General features: G+C 34.6%; 1 protein-coding gene across 5 annotated transcripts; it reads right to left on the minus strand.

The window, feature by feature from the left end:
• Window positions 1-389: 389 nt before the first annotated feature.
• LOC125663623 (A-kinase anchor protein 1, mitochondrial-like) lies at window positions 390-20,076 on the minus strand. 5 transcript variants are annotated; one of them, XR_007365610.2, is made up of 10 exons: window positions 19,917-20,076; window positions 17,331-18,642; window positions 16,946-17,168; window positions 12,469-12,620; window positions 9,802-9,982; window positions 9,293-9,440; window positions 7,196-7,263; window positions 6,842-6,978; window positions 5,423-5,646; window positions 4,435-4,572 (listed from the first exon to the last, which is right to left on the minus strand). XR_007365610.2 is itself a non-coding variant. In XM_048895917.2 (9 exons), the coding sequence occupies exons 2-9, from the start codon at window positions 18,630-18,632 to the stop codon at window positions 4,507-4,509; spliced, it is 2,256 nt and encodes a 751-aa protein (XP_048751874.2). In that variant the 5' UTR covers window positions 18,633-18,642; window positions 19,917-20,076; the 3' UTR covers window positions 390-4,506. The 5 variants fall into 5 exon arrangements, 3 of the variants coding, with proteins under 3 accessions (XP_048751874.2, XP_048751871.2, XP_048751873.2); XR_007365609.2 differs by having other exon boundaries at window positions 5,423-5,658; XM_048895917.2 differs by lacking the exon at window positions 5,423-5,646 and having other exon boundaries at window positions 390-4,572; window positions 12,490-12,620.
• Window positions 20,077-20,090: the final 14 nt, after the last annotated feature.

Here is a 20,090-nt window from a genome sequence, read left to right on the forward strand (position 1 = left end):
AGAACAATGTATTTACAATGTTTAAATCAAATCTCTTCATGAATTTTTAAGATATAATCTTTTTAGTTTACACAAGTAAAAACAAAACCTGTAAATTGAAGAAAAATTGTCCAATCAATATGAAAATACCAGGCGCACATCTTCATATGGTGAGTAATGAGTATACAAATTTTCAGTAAAATCTATGCACTAGTTTCTTAGAACATGCATGGACAAATCATGTCTACAGACAGACAGACTGATTCCAATCGACTCCCCATAACTTTGTTTGCAGGGGCATAAATAATCACTTGCTTCTGGCTTTATAACTTGTATCTTACCAGAAGTCATTCATTGACTGTTGTCCGACTCAATATGAACATCCATAAATTATAAAGAATGCAGTAAAATTACATGAAAATGTTTTTATTATGTCACAATTTTGTAGCATGGCAATAAACAAAATAAACGATGGAAGTGGGATAAACAAATTCAACCTGATCTAGAAATAGAATAGCACTATCATGCCAGTTGACAACAAAGGACAAACAGACAGACACACCATCTGGAATATGAATATATATGTCACATCTATAAGTGGTTTAACCAACAAACAACATTTGATTTTCACAAAATGTCATGCTTCACATGTTCATTTACACAATTAAGTACTATCACACACAGTCAGACGATTCTCAAGTCTAAAATTATAACTTCTTGTTGTGCAACAACTGACAGCTGACCATACAAACATAAATAATCCCAAAAATCTAAATCTGTGTCCTACTAGTTAATGTGCTAACCTCATACTACTATTATATAGTATACATTTGATTGCTCAAAGGGAACAAACTTTATATTTGTTGCCTTTTTTGTTATGGCATAGAATGCTTATAATTTTTTTTAAAGTCCAAAAACCCTGAATAGCAATCCAATACCGTGACAAAAATAATTATGAACAGTCATTCATAATTTAGCAGCTTTTGATTTCTATTTTTCCTGCACAAAGCAGTCACTTTCAGGATACTAACACGAAAGTAGTTTTAAACACGATGCAAAATTTTTCATTTCTTTGAAGAAGAAAAAAAAAAAACCAACAATTTTGTTTTGATAATATACAGGTTTGTGGGTAATCAAACTGAAATTTTCATCAAATGGGTTTGGTCCTTGGAATGAGAACCAATCTGTAATAATGAATTTTATCAATCCCCGAACAATCCCTTTGTAACTTGTTACATATTACACAGACCAATACTACACAATACAATGGATATCTCATGAGACCAAAAGGCAGTGTTCCAATAAATAATATACAGTTTACATAAATGATTATGTGCTTGCACCATTCATAATATGGACTGAAGAAACAAAACAATGTAAACTGGCAGCTGCATTCTTTCATTATAACTCATAGGGAAAAAAAGTAAGTAAAAATGAAAACAAAAAACTCAGAATTTGAAAACCTTGTTCAAAACAACCAACTTATTATGGCAAAACTCCTTGTTCTATTGGTGTACATTTCAAACTAAGAAAAGAACAGATCAAATCCATAAAAAAAAGTTACTTGTCAGACAAAAAGTTACTTTTAAGGTTGATCGATCCTCGTGTGATGTCATAGGTTTTTGCAAAAATCTTAATAAATTAAACTTTGTGCATGATAGAAATATATCTTTCTGAGAAATTTTATTCACTGGGTATAATAAAAATTCTGGTAGACTATTGATACTGAAAAAGTTCATATTTTTATAGATAATCAATTATTTATGATTTAAAATTTTTTGTCAAGGGCAATAACTCCTATGCTGGAATTTCCTCTACTGGATGTCTATTACACATTGGTTTCCCTAATATCCACAATTAATCTATACATATTTATGAATTAGCAGGTTTTTTTTAAAAAACTTAATATTTAAATTTTGTCATTTCAACAAGTTTTTCTCTACTCTTATTATTCTGTTTAACGAAAATGTGTGATTTTCTGATGTTGATGTATACTTCTGTTTTAGTATGTCTAACATCTTTAAAAAGGTGGCAACATATACATTTTCTTTGGTCATTAATTAAATTAAACTATATTGAGTGGAAATTAATAAAGTTTTTCCACTTTTAACCATTAATATTGATAAGTCACATGAGGATGGAGCTACCTTAATTGAATTGGGCTACATTTTCATTTAATGCAACACAACCTTTTTTTTTGTTAGATATAAAATACACATATAAAATATAATTGAAAGAAAAAAAATAATATAATATGTACATAAATATAAATGGATTGTTTTCAATAAAACATACCTGAAAGTTTGAACAAAATATACCAGTACATCTGTTCTATGCATCCTTTCCGAATTTCGATTCAGCACAGTATAAGCTTAAGCAAATCATAAAGTGCACACATTATAATACTTGTAGATTGTCAACTCCAGTAATTAAAGAAAAAATATTTAGAACTTGGATTTTTTCCCCTTAAAAACTATGCAATGAATAGGGGCAACCTGGTATACAACATCCAGCCTTTATATGCCACAGAAAGGATCACAGGATCAGAGATACTAAGTCCTAAAGTTTAAGGATGACAAACCTAATTATTTCCTTAATTTCACTCAAACTTGATGGAGTTGCCTTTCATGATTTCAATCAGTTACATAAATTAAGAGGTTACTGTGACAGAGTTTAAGAGAAGGTTGATAAAATTCTGTTCCAATCTACTGTAGAATAAAACAGAAAATGTTTATATCCATGCAAGATGTTTTGATTCAAACTATTCAGATAATCTTCAATATATAAATTGCATTCCAGTGTTACATAGATCAACTATTATAATAGAAATCAAAAGAAAACAATGTCTTTGGCATCAAATTTTGCAAGGTCCATTGTAAAGTATACTTTGCACTATAAATCACAGAAATTGGTTGGCATTAGTTAGAGATTGTACAGCTCAGCATAATTCTTTCCAGCTCATTTAAAGCCATTTTTCAACCATTCTCTTGAGAATTTTTCACTCATATGGAGACGTCTAAAATCATTAGAAATTTGAAGTTAATAATCCCATACTTTCGAGTTTGTTTTCCCAGGATAGGGATAGATCTCTCGACTTTTGTTGTTGTTCTTATGGGATCCCAGGTTAGAATAGAGCCTCATTACTCATTGATTGTTGTAAGAGGCAAAATCCAAGGCCCTGTGTCACAGCAGGTGTGGCACAATAAAGATTCCTCTCTACTCAAAGATAAAGCGCCGAGCATAGGCCTAAATTTTGCAGCTCTTCACCGGCAATGGCGATGTCTCCATACAAGTGAAAGATTCTCAAGAGGGACGTTAAAACAATATTCAATCTTATTGGATCAGATGATTCAGCTTTGTCAGCCAATTTTGATTTTAGTTTAGTCGCGGCAGGAATATGCGTATTATTAAAAAAAAATAATCGATGTTGGTAGTTTCCAATTTTCAAATTGACAAACGATTATGCATATTGTTTCAGTTTTGGCGAATGACAATCGAAAGTCGGCGATAATCGGTACATCACTAGTACTAACCATGAGTTACTGAAGATAAAAAAAAATATATTTTTGATAAACTAGAGTTACTAATATATAAAAAAATATTTCTGATGAACTATATCTACATGTATCTATATTTCATTTGATATAAACATTCAAGTTATTACAGAAAAAATGTAAGGTATACACTGCAAGTTGCATCACAACCACATTTTTGTCTGCGAATAATATAAGTGTACATAACCAGAGGGTAGCCACTGTATGCTTTGTGAAATTTTGCAATCAATATATTCCATCACAAAAAATTCAACCACAAACATACATGTATGCTGATTTGTTTAACTCTCCCTCAAATATTTGAAACCTCTCAGTAAGTTTCCAAACCTTTAAGCAAATTAATGTAACTGAAAAAAATCGCCGAGTGCAACAAAATAGTGCCAGGTTTTTCTTTAGAAAACGAAAACTTAGAAGGGGAAATACCAGTCCATCAGTTTGAAATTTCGTTTATTTTCATCCATTCTCAATCCATAAAAAGAAATAGCAGAAAATACATGCACCTATTTTGAATACAAATAAAATAATTTGCACCTGCACTGAATAAAAACAATTAAAATCTTTGAGCAGGCTTCTGCACAATGCTCAAAAATTTAAATTAGATTTGTCATCCATAAACCCAGGCCATGATCAAGCTCAAATAATTTTGTGATATGTACTCCGCTCAAGGTAATATTGGCTGTTTCTGTATATTCTACAATCAAAACACACACAAATGACTCATCAACCAACACAACAATTCCGTATCCTATCCGCTTCACCTTCAAGAGAAATCCACCATTCTGCCAAGCCATAAAATAATTCTTATCTCAATGTGTTTCCCAAATATCTACGAAAAAAGAGAGCCCAAAAAACACAACGTTGAAAAAAAGCTGTTCCAAGTGTTCACGAGTTCAGGGGAATTCTGGGAAATGCAACAGGAGAAGCTTCAGCTGGTTTGATCTCGGCAAGCTGTGGTGAGACCGATCGCAGGATTTCAGGATAAAACTTCAATCCACCTTGTTACTCCTCTGTTGACCAATTCTCGGTTCACAAAAGTAACCTGGCAAAACAAATATTAATTGTCTTATGGAATCTCTATACACCACACATTGGATTCTTTTAATATGATAAACTTCTTATACTTTGCTGAAAGACTTTAATACTAAATGTTAAAAAAGTTTATGTTAAATTGGCCTCTAACAAACGGAAGAAAACTTCCAAAAGAAAGACAGATAATGGTGTAATGAATCATGGGACAAAAAGTTGTTTGATTTCATGGCCAAACAACTTGCCTGGCAGTGAAACCAAAATAAATTGCAGCAGTAGGAAATTTATGCTTTAAAATAACTTTACAACTTGCCTTTAATATAATTAAATTTTACAACAGCCGCTGATACACAAGATTTGGACCCTAGATCTATGATTTTATAGAACATGTGTGTAATGAAGTTGATTCAGTTTTATTTAGCATTTTGTATTTTTCATTTGTTTGATTTTGATGCGAATGGGTAATATCATAAGAGTGAGTCGTGTGTGAGTTATTTTTAGTTGCTAGTATAAAAGAGACCGGTTTGGCTGGCTGTAAGTTAGATAGGGCACGATAACGACATCAGCTGGGTGCCACGTTGACAGGTCCTAGAAGTTCAGGGGATGGTTATTTTCCTGTCATATTTTATGTAGGACATTTGAAGAAATATAACTACTGAAATAGGAGTTTGTTTGGAGGGCACATCTTTTTCCTAGCCAGTAAGCGTGTTTTGTTTGTATTCTGATAGTTCGTGAGTATTAATAATTAGTCTATTACGGTCTTGTTATTTGTAAGTTCTTGGTTTCTTGTTTGGTTGCAAGTTGGTAGTTTTTATGAAATTATTTCAGTGCGTACATGGGTGTTTAACAAAACCAGTTTCAACCTGAAGGCAGGCAGAGAGTTGCGGGATTCGGAAATATGGAGGTCCATGCGGATATTGTACTACAATATGGAAGGGCGTGGTGTAGCTCTGTTGAGAATAACCCGAGACTTGGGAGGCATTGGAACCCTGGTGTTTTGTCAGGAGTTGACGATAGCTCGTGCAAGGCTTGCATGATGGTGGATTGTTTTCCGTTCTGGGCGTGCTTATCGCAAGTTGGCGGGAAACTGGAACAGTGTCTTCAGAGTGCAGATTAGTTACATTATAAAGTTAAGGTAACTCGAAATTTGGAAACAAAACCAAAGAATATTATATTACAGAAAAGGAGAATTGAATATTTGGAACTTTTTCTAAATTATACTACTTTTGAATATTGTTTTAACTTGAAAAGTTAATACCTGTACATTCGCTTTACATCTGATACGTACTATCGGATTTTTCAAAAGAACTGTTTACAATGTATCAGATATCTATATTGTCAATTGCTTATTCATTTAAATTTGTGTTAAGAGTGAAAGGAGTGAGTGCATTTTTTTTTTATATTATTATTTATTTATTTGATTAATAAATTTGTTATTGTTTATTCTACAACTTATCGTTAGTCTTTGCTCAATCTGACAAAATCCAAAAAGAACTCATTACAATGTGACTCCAGGTTTATGTTGTACTAGTACATTTTTGTAAACGCCTGTTATTTTGGTAAGAATGTTCCTAAACCTACATTTTTAACTTCCAATAGAAATGAGTTTCCGAAAGCCGGAAGTTGGTGTCATTGCAGGAGTTATCTTTTCCTATTAGTGGTCATTGACGATGCCGAGTTTGAATATTTTTCATCTATAAAACTCATCAAATCAAATATGAAAGGACCGGACTATGTAGGACTTGCTTTAAGAGATGTTTACTGCCTATTGGAAAATTCAATCTGTCTCTTGCAATTAAAGGTGATTTTGAGCTTTGTTCACAACTAGTGTCCTATTTTTCCTATAAGTATATATATTATAAACTGATAGTGCATGTTATGAATTACAGTATTTACCATAATGGTCACTTAAACATTTGAAATAAATAACAGACTATAATGACCAAATAATCTTCAACTGACCAGTTTTAACCAGTATTGACCACCGGCCTGGTCATTACTCATATTGACCACTTTTTTGCCAACCCTGGTACACAGGAGATACAGAGCTCACAGTTCTTTGTTATGTAAACAAGGCTCGTGCCATGTTTTTGTTTACATGGGTTAAATATACTAGTAAAAGTTTTGTTTAAAGCAAACTTTTTCAATTTACAAGTTCATTCTGAACACAATTAAATAGTTTCTAGTGTTTGGCACAACTCATTTCATTTTAAACATGCTATTTTCTATGAAGCAATTCATAACGGTGAACAACAACACAACAGTACGTAGTGTGACATTACCTTTTCACCATTAATCTGGTAGATATGAACATAGGGAATGCCCTCTTCACTTCGTCCTACTACTTGGGCCTGTAACATCTTGCCCTGGGTTAATTCCTCTAAAATGGCAGCGGCCTCAGCACTGAAGTAATCCTCATCTAAAATACAATATTCCTCACATACCAATATCTGGCAAGGTAACATTTTGCCAATTTTTTGCCTTAAATAGATGTGAAACTTGATTACTCTTACCAAGAATAAAGGACTGACAAAGTACCTTGCAAGCAATCAAATTTCTCCTATGATGCAATGAATTTTTGTGTGAAGTCATCAATTAAAATCTCTTCAAAAACTATAAAAGTATTCTGGACATACCTTGAAGGGGTGTAATATTGGCCATATAACATTCACAAGCTTGGAAAGGCAGTGTCATAAAATCACTCCTGTTTCAATGAAACAAGGAATACAGTGCAAAGAATCTTTTAACAGTACATGTTACATCTATCAGGAACAAGGAATACTAGTGAAATATCATTATCATTGTGATGGCAAATACCATCCCCTCTCCGAGTCATCTTATTTCTCTTACAGACAGTTCATCTTATTTCTCTAACAGACAGTATAAGAAGTTTGAAAACTTTATTTTTCACAAGAAATGCTTGTACACCCCCGCCTTCCCATTGAAATCCAAGTTCAAAAATGTGGCAACTTTTTTATCTAAAATTGAGAAGGGTTGGGCAAAATTTTTTTTAAAATAGTTTCTAGGGTCAAAAATTTGAAATTTTTATGAGGCAGGCATCATTTTTAAATTAATTTTTTTTACTTGGCTGTAGTATGAGTTATCTTTCTTTTTATGTTGACTGTAGAATGAATTTTTATTCTATTAGGAAGCTTTCAAGCAACTGTTGGCATTTCTAGTATGGTGCCTTTTAAGAAGAATTTTTACAGCGAATTACAAAAGACCGGTTGAGTTTTCAGTTGCCTGCTGGATTGATCAATAAACTTTACAATTTGGTCAGCCAAGAATCACATTTGGTCTGAATTTAGGTCACAAAGTTACTCAAGCGTAAATTGTTTTTACAGGTAAATCTGAGTTGATTTCAGTGTCTTTTGCAGCTATATCCCAAGGATTTTTTTTTCAAAGTGAACATCAATTAAATCATATTGAATATATTTCTCTCTCAGGTATTCATTTGATTACTTTAACATGTTTAATTAAAGGTGCTCTCTCTCTCTCTCTCTCTCTCTCTCTCATTCATTTCAAACATTATTTCATGTGTTTTTATATCAATAAATTTGGAATAAAATCAAATTTGATTATATTTTTCTTTCAAAAATACTTTTGATTACTTTTAAGTAAAGAAAAGGGTGCATTCTCTCTCTCTCTCTCTCTCTCTCTCTCTCTCTCTCTCTCAAATACAATTTTTTTATTGATTAAATTGAACTTTACTAAACTCTTATCAATTTCACTTTTAAAAAAAATTCATTAGACATCTCACAAAGTGTCCACATGTACATGTACCATTCATCTGTTTGTCAATCTATATTTGAGGTCATTCCATTCATATCACACAAAGAAAACTTCCAGAAAACTCTTCTATTGTTCCTGTTTCTGACCAATAGAATTCTTGTTTTATAGCTAACCATTTAAGTTCAGTCTTTCTATTCTATTTATAGTTTTTAGGGTTGGTTAGTGCACATCTACCTTTGGGAATTTTACAACACCTATTCAGCTTATAACCATGAAAAAAATAAGATGGAGAGATATTTTAACAAAGAAAGTATTAACTTATACAATTAGAGAAATTCTTTTTCCTGAAATAATCAGTAAAACTGAAGTGTTAAATTATCTTATTTATGGGGTTGTCACTCACATTGAGAAAAAAAGTTGTCAATTCTTTGATATACCTGAGTAACTTTGTGACCTAAATTCAGACCAAATGTGATACTTGGCTGACCAAATTGTAAAGTCTGTTGATCAATCCAGTAGGCAATTGAAAACTCAACCGGTCTTTTGTAATTCGCTGTAAACAACTTTCTTTTCAATTCTTTCCTCTTTGAAGCAAACATGATCCTTCATTTGAAGAAATTCAAATCCTTTTAACCCAAATATGCCTCGTACCATGTTTGAACGATATTGCTCAAGTGGTTCTTCAGAGGAATGTGGGGAATTAACACTCATAACAGACAATGGAAAAACGTAGATCAGGAACCTACAGCTCAGGTTAGCTAATCATTTCACTTCTCACTTTCTTTGGATCCCTCAAATAACAAACAAAATCCCAGTCACCCATAGATTTCATATGATATCTAAAGTTTATCTCATAGCTTGAGTTTGACTTCTTTATTCTATAGCTGGATCACTATGAACCCATGGGAATAACATAATCTCCCTGAAAGTATTTCCAAGTATCGAAGTTTTGCATAGCAAATTGGGCAGACTAGTTAACAAAATCTTCTTTAGAGGGATACCTGATTTGACGGAGTGTGTTTCCTTGGACTCGTGAGAATCCTCCATAATCCACATATTTAATATCACATTCATCCGACTCTTCACCAACAGCAGAGATCTGAGCTCTGTACCAACCATTAAGCATCGGAGCTGCACATATCACACCAACTACAATCATATATACAGAATATGAAACACGATACAAACTCTCAACCAATATCAATAATTCTCATCAATATATGTTTCTGCCTCGTACAGAGTAACTTCTCAAAGCTGGAAGTGTGCAATTGCTAATTTTGTGCAAATTGCACACACATTTAGGTGCCAAACATTGAATGCTATTACATGTAATTAAAATTCACCCTACATTTAGAATTTTGCCTCAAATTATACCTTATAAATTCTTTCAAATGTCTGCCATCAAATTGTCAAAATTTGCAACGTGCTGCGTCCGGATTAATGGAATCCAGATCACTGAAGCCCCACTGTAGATCTTTTCAATAAATTTTCCCCTGACCAGATAATTTACCTTCCAGGGGGCGTGGTAGCTGAGGCACCAGACCATCCTGCATGTAGCAAGCAATCATGAACTGATTAAGGCGCTCCAGGGAGGGGAAAGATGGATGGGTGGGCTGCTGGATGAAGATATGGCCCGCATCCACAATACTGGAAACCACCACATCCACTGACACCCCCTCAGGGAGGTTCAACTGAAATCAACCAGAGAACAGATGCAGTTAGAAACTGGGACTTCATTCACACACAAGGTTAACATAAAGTACTGTCAGCATTAAAGAACACTATACAGTAAAACAAATAGCAATACTTGACACTTTCAAATACCGATACATAGAACTTTTTAACCTTACTGATAATTAAGTTTTCCACAAAATGATATTTTAGCACAACAGAAATTATCAAGAACAATCATATCCATTTGTAAGTAGAAAAGCTACATAATGGGAGACAACCTGAAAAATAACTTAATTCTAATCCATGTGGAATTTTTCTAGCTCTAATGTCAAGAAACTTTAAATTAAAATTTCCACTGCAATCCTGTTTAGTGATCAACTGATCTACTTTATATCTATGTTAGACAACAGGGTTATAAAAGTGACTGTGCACACTGAATACAGGTTGGATACCTCTAATAAAGACTTACCATTCCCAAAATCACAACACTGGGGATCTAAGGAGGAAAATCAGCCGATATATGATATCACGACTTCAATGTTATACAGTATAAGTTAGGTCAATTCAACTTAATTAGTAGATTATCATCCTGGGTCACCAAAAAGTATGGGGCGGGTGGGAGGATTTTATTTTTTAATTTTTATTTTCGGAGAAAAATATTAAAGACAACAGAGTTTTTTTTTCTCAACAGAAGCGCATCATTTAATGCCAGATGGATATCAATCTATGCTATTTTCACAGACGAATCCAGGTTAAACTTTAATTTCAAACAGAAATATACCTAACTTCTTCAAAATTTACGACTGTAAGAACGCGAGAAATTAAGAAAACCAAATAGATCTATTTTCTCTATGTGGGTTTTCACATTGCTATATCAGAAATGTAAACAAGAAGTGTAAATAACAGAGTCGGACATGAAAATTTTCTGGAAATCGCAAGTTTCGCAAAATAACAAAATTCGGGGTGGGCCAATTTTTGAGGGGCGGGCGGGGATGATAATCTATCAATTAAGTTGAATTGGCCTTATCAGCCGATGATATATATCATGACTTTTATGCAATCTATTACAAGTCATCAGCCGATATATAATATATATACTGCAATTTTAATGCTATTCAGTACAAGTTAGATTTAGATGTTGGTTTAAAAAAGTCTTCAAAGGACTTTTTTTTATTTAAATTTAGCTAAAGAAATTACATTCATATATAATCTAACTTAATATGGGTATTTGTTGGTACAAAATTAAACTTAACAACACTTTCTGAACACTAAGTAACATACTTTTGTCTTTATTTAAAAGATTCATTCTAATGATTATCTTTTACATTATTTTTATATAGAGCACATACGGACATCCAAACTGTATTCCTGTGCCTTGATTATTCATTTTGTGAAAATGAAATTAAAATGGACATTGTGAAAAGTTCCTTCTACATTAAAATACTAAGAGTAACTACCATTAGTCAGTGAGCTTTAGTCACAGTGAGTTTGAAAACAAGAGGCCCAGGGGCCTTATAGGTCACCTGAGTATCATGTAACAACCTTCCAATGTTTGAATTAGGTTGGTGTTTAAATATAAGAATTTTACTTTTGGATGGAAGAAACATTGAATAGCTATGTGGTCATGAAGTACATGTGTCATTTTTATGTTCAATCAATAATCCTTTTTAAAAAACCTAGGTCTGAGACATCATAAAGAAAAGGGTTATTTACTCCTTAGATAAAACCAATATAAGAAGATTTTCAAAGAATTTCTACATTTTCACTATATGACCAATAGAGCCCCACCCTATTACAAGAACCCCTGCCCCAGGGGCCATGAATTTCACAATTTTGGTAGAGGGCTCAACGCTCATTATAATTATGCCCACAGTTTGGCTTCTTGATGTCCAGGAGTAAAGAAGAAGATTTTTTAAAATTACACTCATTTTGATGGTTTTTGCCCCATCCCTCAGGCCCCAGGGGGGCAGGGACCACGAATTTCACAATTTTTGTTCCCCTCCACCCACAGATGCTATATGCCAAAATTGGTTGAAATTGGTTCAGGGGTTTCAGAGAAGAAGCTGAAAATGTTCAAATGTTAACGCACGACGAAGGACAAAAACAGATAGCAATAGGTCACCTGAATGATTCAGGTGACCTAAAAAATCATGAAGATGGACTATTCCTAAATAGAAGACATTCAAGTACAAAAAATCAGTAAATTAATGTAATATAAGGTAACAAAATAATTTCCTTAAAGATACAAAACAGGGTACAAGTCTAAACATGCAATCATGATACATGTATAAGCCCCTTCCCCACAATTTACCAAAGACAACAAGTAAAGAATAAGGCCCAAATCATTTTCGAAAATTTAAATTACAATCTGTATCTTTCAGTCAAAATTAACTAATTAACTTACACAAAAAAAACACCTCATTCTTACTTGTTAGGACAGGATATACATGCTCCGAGCACCTGGATAAAGCATGACAGGAAAAAGACATGAAACAACATTTACCTGAGAGATGCCTGGCATTACCTGCATAATATCAGGCATCAAAACAGCTGATTGGGGGGTATCGCTAGACGGAATGTTTACAGGGCTCAGGTCCACATCAGGAAATTTCCGCCCAATCTGTCTAACTGCCGCCTCTATCTGCCTTTGTGTTCCTAAAACAATTAAATCAAAATGATTACAAATTTCACAAAAAAATGTTTCTCTCTTCAAAATAAGGCATGGCAATCCTGAACAGTATGAAGTATTGGTTAAGATGTCAATTCATTTTTCACAATGGCACAATACATATCAAATAGTAAAATACTGGGGGAAACTGAAACTATATACCCTAAGGGAGAAATCAAGTTTTAATTTGTTTACACAGGTAAAGATCCTGTTTTAATTTGTCCAAATAAGTAAAAACTTTTTTAAAAATGAAACTCTGAACCATGACCATGATCTTTTCCACTGCCCTTGAAAATGTTTCTCCATAGTTTCATTTTCCCCCTTCTCAACGCTATCATTGCTTCTATTGGCATTGGTATCTATCTAACAACGGTCTCTCATTGTTGTTATTTTCATCGTTTGTTTTTTCACTTTCTGTTGTTTCTATATGTCCTTGGCTTTCCGAAGCTTAAACACTAAAGTAAACATATGAAGACGAGCGCGAGGTGCAAGAGGAAAGACTTTATTGGTTATCTATTTTGATTTATATTGCTTCAACCAATGAGATTTGGTGTACCAGAATACATTGGAATTAAAAACAAAAGTACAAAAAAATAAATAAGTAAGTCGTACTCAATTAACTTCTAGAGAAATAAAGTGCACCGCCACGGCACATGATACGCCCATCACATATTGTTAACAGTATAGATTGTACCCATTAAAACATTTTTTTTAATATCACCTTAATTAAATGTCACAGTGACCTTAAAGTAGGATGCGACACACCTTCTACCTAAGATGCATTAGTTGACCAATTTTGGTGATTCTAGGTCTAATAGTTTTCAAGTTATGAGCCGGACAAGTTTTTGCCATATATGGCCATATCTTCTTAATGAAAAGTCACAGTGACCTGGTTTTAATGTGCGACACACCTTCTACCCAAGATGTATCTACAGACAAAGTTTGATGATTCTAGGCCTTGTAGTATTCAGTGCTCCCACTGGACCAGAATTCCCTTTCGCCACTTTTTCGGGGAGCGGCCCGGCACAAATAATCGCATGCTTTACAATTATTTCCATCATATTATATATTATTTTATTCATTACACTTATTTTAGCATTTTGAATCAGTTACATTACTTAATCATATCCAGCTACCATACCTAAACACTTCTTTCTGAAATAATAAGAAGTTTTTTTGCTTGATAAATTCTATTATGGAAATCAAAATTCAGATAATAAATCATATAAATATAAACTTCATGATGCTACACCCCTCAGTGAAAACATTGTGTACATTGCCCGAAATGCAGATGTCTGAAAACATCAAGCCCAATTTAGAGTAGTATCTCAACCATTCCCTATTAAATTTCCGTTTTTGTATGGAAGATTTTGCAATTTGGACAGAATCAGATGTTTGAGCAGGTGGGGTTGACTGTAAAGCCAAACATAGTTATGTTTTTAATTTTAGACTGACTAGGGTCAGAAGCTACAAGTTTAGTGTCAAAATAGAATGGGGTGCATAGTCTTATGAGATTAGCATTTTTATACTGTTGCACACCGAACTTCAAAGAAAATTATTTATTAAAATTGCTATGTCCATATCAATGGTGACCGACCGCATTGTTTATGAAATGTTCGAACTAAAATCAAACACATCAAATCAAAATCTTGTAATCAACGAGTTTGGCCACAAAAACAAACAATTGATGTATTCATATATACATTACACACAATAATACGGCCAATTTAATTACCGGTCGGTTCTCTGGTTAAGAATTGACATTAATGTGGAGATGATAACACGAAAATGAATAAGACTTTAAATGTTAAACAATTGACCTCAGCAGGGTAAACAGCTGTCCGATGTACTTTATTACATAATCACCGACTTTCTTGCAGCCATAAATTACCTGAGGCTCTGACCAGCTCTGTGTGCACTGGAGCGACGCGAGATTTCCGGTCGCACGCGTTGATTTTGACTGCATAAACAAACAGGCTATAATCAGTGCTCCCACTGGACCAGAATTCCCTTTCACCACTTTTTCGGGGAGCGGCCCGGCACAAATAAGCACATGCTTTACAATTATTTCCATCATATTATATATTATTTTATTCATTACACTTATTTTAGCATTTTGAATCATTTACATTACTTAATCATATCCAGCTACCATACCTAAACACTTCTTTCTGAAATAATAAGAAGTTGATTTGTTTGATAAATTCTATTATGGAAATCAAAATTCAGATAATAAATCATATAAATATAAACTTCATGATGCTACACCCCTCAGTGAAAACATTGTGTACATTGCCCGAAATGCAGATGTCTGAAAACATCAAGCCCAATTTAGAGTAGTATCTCAACCATTCCCTATTAAATTTCCGTTTTTGTATGGAAGATTTTGCAATTTGGACAGAATCAGATGTTGGAGCAGGTGGGGTGGACTGTAAAGCCAAACATAGTTATTTTTTTTAATTTTAGACTGACTAGAGTCAGAAGCTACAAGTTTAGTGTCAAAATAGAATGGGGTGCATAGTCTTATGAGATTAGCATTTTTATACTGTTGCGCACCGAACTTCAAAGAAATTGCTATGTCCATATCAATGGTGACCGACCGCATAATTGTTTATGAAATATTCGAACTAAAATCAAACACATCAAAATCTTGTAATCAACGAGTTTGGCCGCAAAAACAAACAATTGATGTATTCATATATACATTATACACAATAATACGGCCAATTTAATTACCGGTTCGTTCTCTGGTTAAGAATTGACATTAATGTGGAGATGATAACACGATAATGAATAAGACTTTAAATGTTAAACAATAGACCACAGCAGGGTAAACAGCTGTCCGATGTACTTTATTACATCATCATCGACTTTTTTGCAGCCATAAATTACCTGAGGCTGTGACCAGCTCTGTGTGCACTGGAGCGACGCGAGATTTCCGGTCGCACGCGTTGACTGAATAAACAGAGTTGGACTGCATAAACAAGCAGGCGATAATGCGTCCCTGACAAAGGATTTAAAATACAATTTATTGCAAAAAGGGATTTTCGCCACTTTCAATTTTTTTTCGCCATTTTTGAAAAAAATTCGCCATTGGCAAAAATGGCGAAGCCCAGCTCAAGCACTGGTAGTATTTAAGTTACGGGTCGGACACGAAAAAGCTAACAGACGGACGGACAGACGGATATCTTCTTAATGAAAAGTCACAGTGACCTGGTTTTAATGTGCGACACACCTTCTACCCAAGATGTATCTACAGACAAAGTTTGATGATTCTAGGCCTTGTAGTATTTAAGTTACGGGTCGGACACGAAAAAGCTAACAGACGGACGGACAGACAGAACGCCATACCATAATACGTCCCGTCTTAAGACGGGCGATTAAAAAATAAGTTACAATCGATAATGAATGTGCACTTTGGCATATGGATTATATAATCTAATGTGCCGATTTTCATCTGAATGGGACTATGACGCAGTGTGCATGGCCTTCCCAATCACTGAAATCATAAGCTGAGCTCAACTGTATTGTTTGGCACTCATCAGAATTAAGTTAGCCCTTATATTAAAAAACCCGAAGTAAAGCTGATTGATGCTCCCCAAACTGCATCTAACCAATGAACAACTTCATATGACAAATGACTTGCACAATGATCAATAACTGTTGAAATGTATTGCTGAAAGGAAGGTTTTTTCCTCATACATAGGTATATGTTCCAATTACTAATTTGTGTGATATATGATCAACACCTGTTCAAAAACTGTTGAAATAAGGAACCTTTTCCTCATACATGGTATATGTTCTTGGTGACCTTGACCTTTCCAAACTTGCCTTGGTCCAAAAGATCAATAACTGTTGTAATATTGTTGAAATGAATCCCCCCCCCCCCTATATAAGGTATATGTATATGTTCTGAGTGACCTTTACCTTTACAAAATGACCTTGAGTGATCTGGGTCTGAAAGCCATTTGCCTGTTACTTATTTGTGTGATATATGATCAATACCTGACTACCTGTTCCAAAAGTGTTGACATAAGGAACTTTTTCCTTATATTCGTTATATGTTCTGAGACCATTCCCTTTCTAAAAGTCCCTGTCCCAAGGGATATTTGCTATCAATCATGATGAATTTCTGATGAAAGGTTTAGGAGAGATGAGGTCTGAGGGACCAACAGTGTGACTATATGCTCCACCGAAAAAAAGTTTGGGAAGCATAAAAACCAACAAACCTTACATACCAGAGAAAACTTCAAATACGAGATTTATACAACCATTCTGTAAGTAAATGATATATAGGTTTACCAATCTTTACCTTCTATACTACAGAGCTGAAACTCGGGTGTGAAGGGATTAGCACTAAGGGTAATATTTGCCCCTGTCTTTTCCTTGATGAAGTTGATATTTTTCCCTTGTTTTCCAATCAGTCGTCCACAGATGGCAGTTGGAAAGTTACAATGGTACAGCTGCTGATTAGGGGAGGTATTGGGAGTGGGAAGGTCTGTCATGCTCGGTCCCCTACCACTGTCATTGGATGCCTGTAAAACAAGATCACCGTTACGAATACTAGGTTAATTAGTATAAACTAATCTCGCAATTCACTACATGCTCTACACTTCTGAAAATTTTGAATACTTGTTACGCACCCTAATCTTGGAAATGAATGGTTAAACAATGTGGTATGGTAAATGGACTCTCACCTCACTGGCATTATCACAGCCTGAGGAGTTGGAATCAGATCCATGGATGCCATTATCCAAGGCATGGTCACTCCCACCTGAAGGATGTGTCTGCCTGTTGAGAAGACGGTCTTTTGGGGATGAGACTTTGTGATGTGCATCCTCCCTGCCTTTCCTAGAAAGCTCGCTTTGATGACTTTCCTGCTTTGCAGGCGAGGCAGTCTTCCCGTTTGTGGGTTTTGGACTGGTGGATTTTTTGTTGTCCTTGTCGTGTGTATCAGACTCAGTGGTGGATTTTTTGTTGTTTGTGTTGTGTTTATCTGTGTCAGTTTTATCAGCAGTATGAGAATTTATCTCCGTTTTTTTCGTATCTGCGGCACTCTTCTGCACTGAAGCATTAATCCTGGGACTTGCACTGTCTTTTGACTGTTTTGTCACATTCTCTGAGACAGAAGACAAAGGGGATGGAGATTTTGAGGACATTGAATCATTCATATTCACTAACGGCACTTTTTCTGTGACACTAGACTTCTTCTTGTCTACGAGATCTTCCACTACCTCTGTCTGGGGTTGAGACTGGGTTGTGTCCAACACTGTAGACTCAAGAAGAGGCTCAGTTAAAGAGGTAGACAAGGAAATGTCTTCAACTTTGCACAGTTTATCTTTCTCACCCAGGATACTTTGTTCACTGATTCCTGATGTCATGAAAGCATCATTCATCAGCGACGTTTTCTCTCCATACAATAAAGACTGAGATGCACTTTCACATACTATGCTCTCATTTACAGCAATCAGTTCAGATTCTGTTACCTCTCCCGATCCATTCTGACTAGGTTCCATTTTCTTTGTTTTACCCTGCCACTTTACTGAGATGTCATTTTGACTGGGTGTTGGTTCACTGCTTGAGACAGATTGAGACAATTCAGGTAAGCATTGGTCATCTTTATTCATCTCTTCATCCACCGAGTCCGGCCCATCAGATACCTCAGTATCATCAGTCCTCGTGATCTGGAAAGCCTTCCTTTTCCTCCTGCCCACTGGTGATTCTGTAACACAAATCTTGTCATTTGCTTTTTCCACCACATCTTTTTCCTTTTTATTTACAGAAGAATCATTCAAGTACTCTACTTCCTTCGTTTTTTGTAACAACTCTGCTCCACTCGGTACAGTCACAGAACTTTTTTCTGTCAATTCTGTTGTTGTCTCTTCCTTAGGTAATAGTTTTGGTTTTGGAGTCTTTTTCCTACCAAAATACCAAATGAAGCCAAACACAACAGTAACCGCTGGTAGGGCAAAGGTTAGAATTCCTCTGAAGTTAGGCATTCTGGAACTTCTGTAAGCAATACAATATATTCTGTAATGTGATATCTAGCTTTGATTTAAATTCTGCAATTTCCAGTACTGACCAGTACTGTATATACTCGCCTATAAGTTGGTTGTATTTTTAAGAGTCATTTTGGAGGAATTTGCCATTGAACTGCTTAATAGGTTGGTATAACTTTTTGCCAGAATTTGTTGACAATTTCAAATCAATGCTCGAATGTATTGACCTGTGTTCAAATAATATTCGGGGATATGACATTGTCTTTAACTGTTTTGTTATATAATACACTTTCAATTTTTAAAGGTCGTTTTTACAAGATGTACATGGTTTGTTGACTTCGAACTTTAACAAGACAGTGTAATTGCGTACATGTATCACCTAGTTTAAAAGAAAACATGCCCAATATCCGAATAACGCAGAATTAATAATTAATCATTACATTTTTCGTATTCCTGCTTAGCATTGCATCTAATAAATTCTGTATTTCATCATCAGTTAAATCACTCAACCTTGCCATTGCGTAAACAAAGCAGCTGACCAAGACAAGTGACTTGCATAGCCATTGTAAATAAGGCAGACTGTTGCCCAGTCAACAGTTCGTAAACTGTTGACCAGTCAATAGACCACAAGTATGAAAGTTGATTTAACAGTTAAAATGTTGGTTCTAAATCATATTAGTTTTATATAGGAAAAAATGCAGGTGTATAACAAAATGTAATCTGTATTACAGTTTATTTGCAATAAGTAATGCATTACATTACCATTACTTGTGTTGCAAAAATGGCTCATTACACTGAAATTGGCTGTCATTACATTACCATTACCCCAGGCTTTAGAAAAGTCTGCAAACAAACTTAACAAGTCTACTCATTCCCTTAAAAATTATGTTTTGTCGAATATTCTTATACACAACATTGATATCTTTGGTCACAAATCACGTGTGTTACGTTAAGAGTTACGTCAGTGATAATATATTTCATCAGTAGTATACTTTGTATTCCGCGGTAATGGGCTGCAACTCGTTATCGCCATGACTTTCAAGAAAACCATATAATCTATACCAAAGGTGACGACAAAGCAAAGAATTCATAAGACTGACTACGAAATCCATATCAACACTCCGCCTTTTACATAATGCACATTGCAAAATGCTGTCATATGGCATACTTCAATATTCCTTAGGTCGCCATCGACTTTCAGCGTTTGTTTTGGTTTTCATTGGCCAAGGTCGGTTAGCTTTCAGCTTTACATAAAAGCAAATACGTTATGAAAAGAATATTTACCGAAGTAAATCTTCCTACAACCGGTGACGTTCTCACTCTCTTTGATTTAATCTTTGCAACTATGTGACACTTTTAAAGATGCGCATTAAATAATTTGTAAGTTGCACCACACGTGTTTCCTCCATTACATCGTCTTCTCAAATTCTCGCGAGAATATAGAAGGACTACTTTCTA

The sequence above is a fragment of the Ostrea edulis genome, chromosome 1, assembly GCF_947568905.1.
Source record: "Ostrea edulis chromosome 1, xbOstEdul1.1, whole genome shotgun sequence".
NCBI lineage: Eukaryota > Metazoa > Mollusca > Bivalvia > Ostreida > Ostreidae > Ostrea > Ostrea edulis.

Excerpts from the sequence above, each read along its gene's own strand:
- LOC125663623 (XM_048895914.2), bottom strand. The coding sequence starts at position 18,632 with ATGCCTAACTTCAGAGGAATTCTAACCTTTGCCCTACCAGCGGTTACT. Across the intron at positions 9,983-12,468 it reads TAATGCCAGGCATCTCTCAG|TTGAACCTCCCTGAGGGGGT; the intron begins GTAAATGTTGTT and ends GGTTGATTTCAG. Across the intron at positions 7,264-9,292 it reads AACACACTCCGTCAAATCAG|GAGTGATTTTATGACACTGC; the intron begins GTATCCCTCTAA and ends TCATTGAAACAG.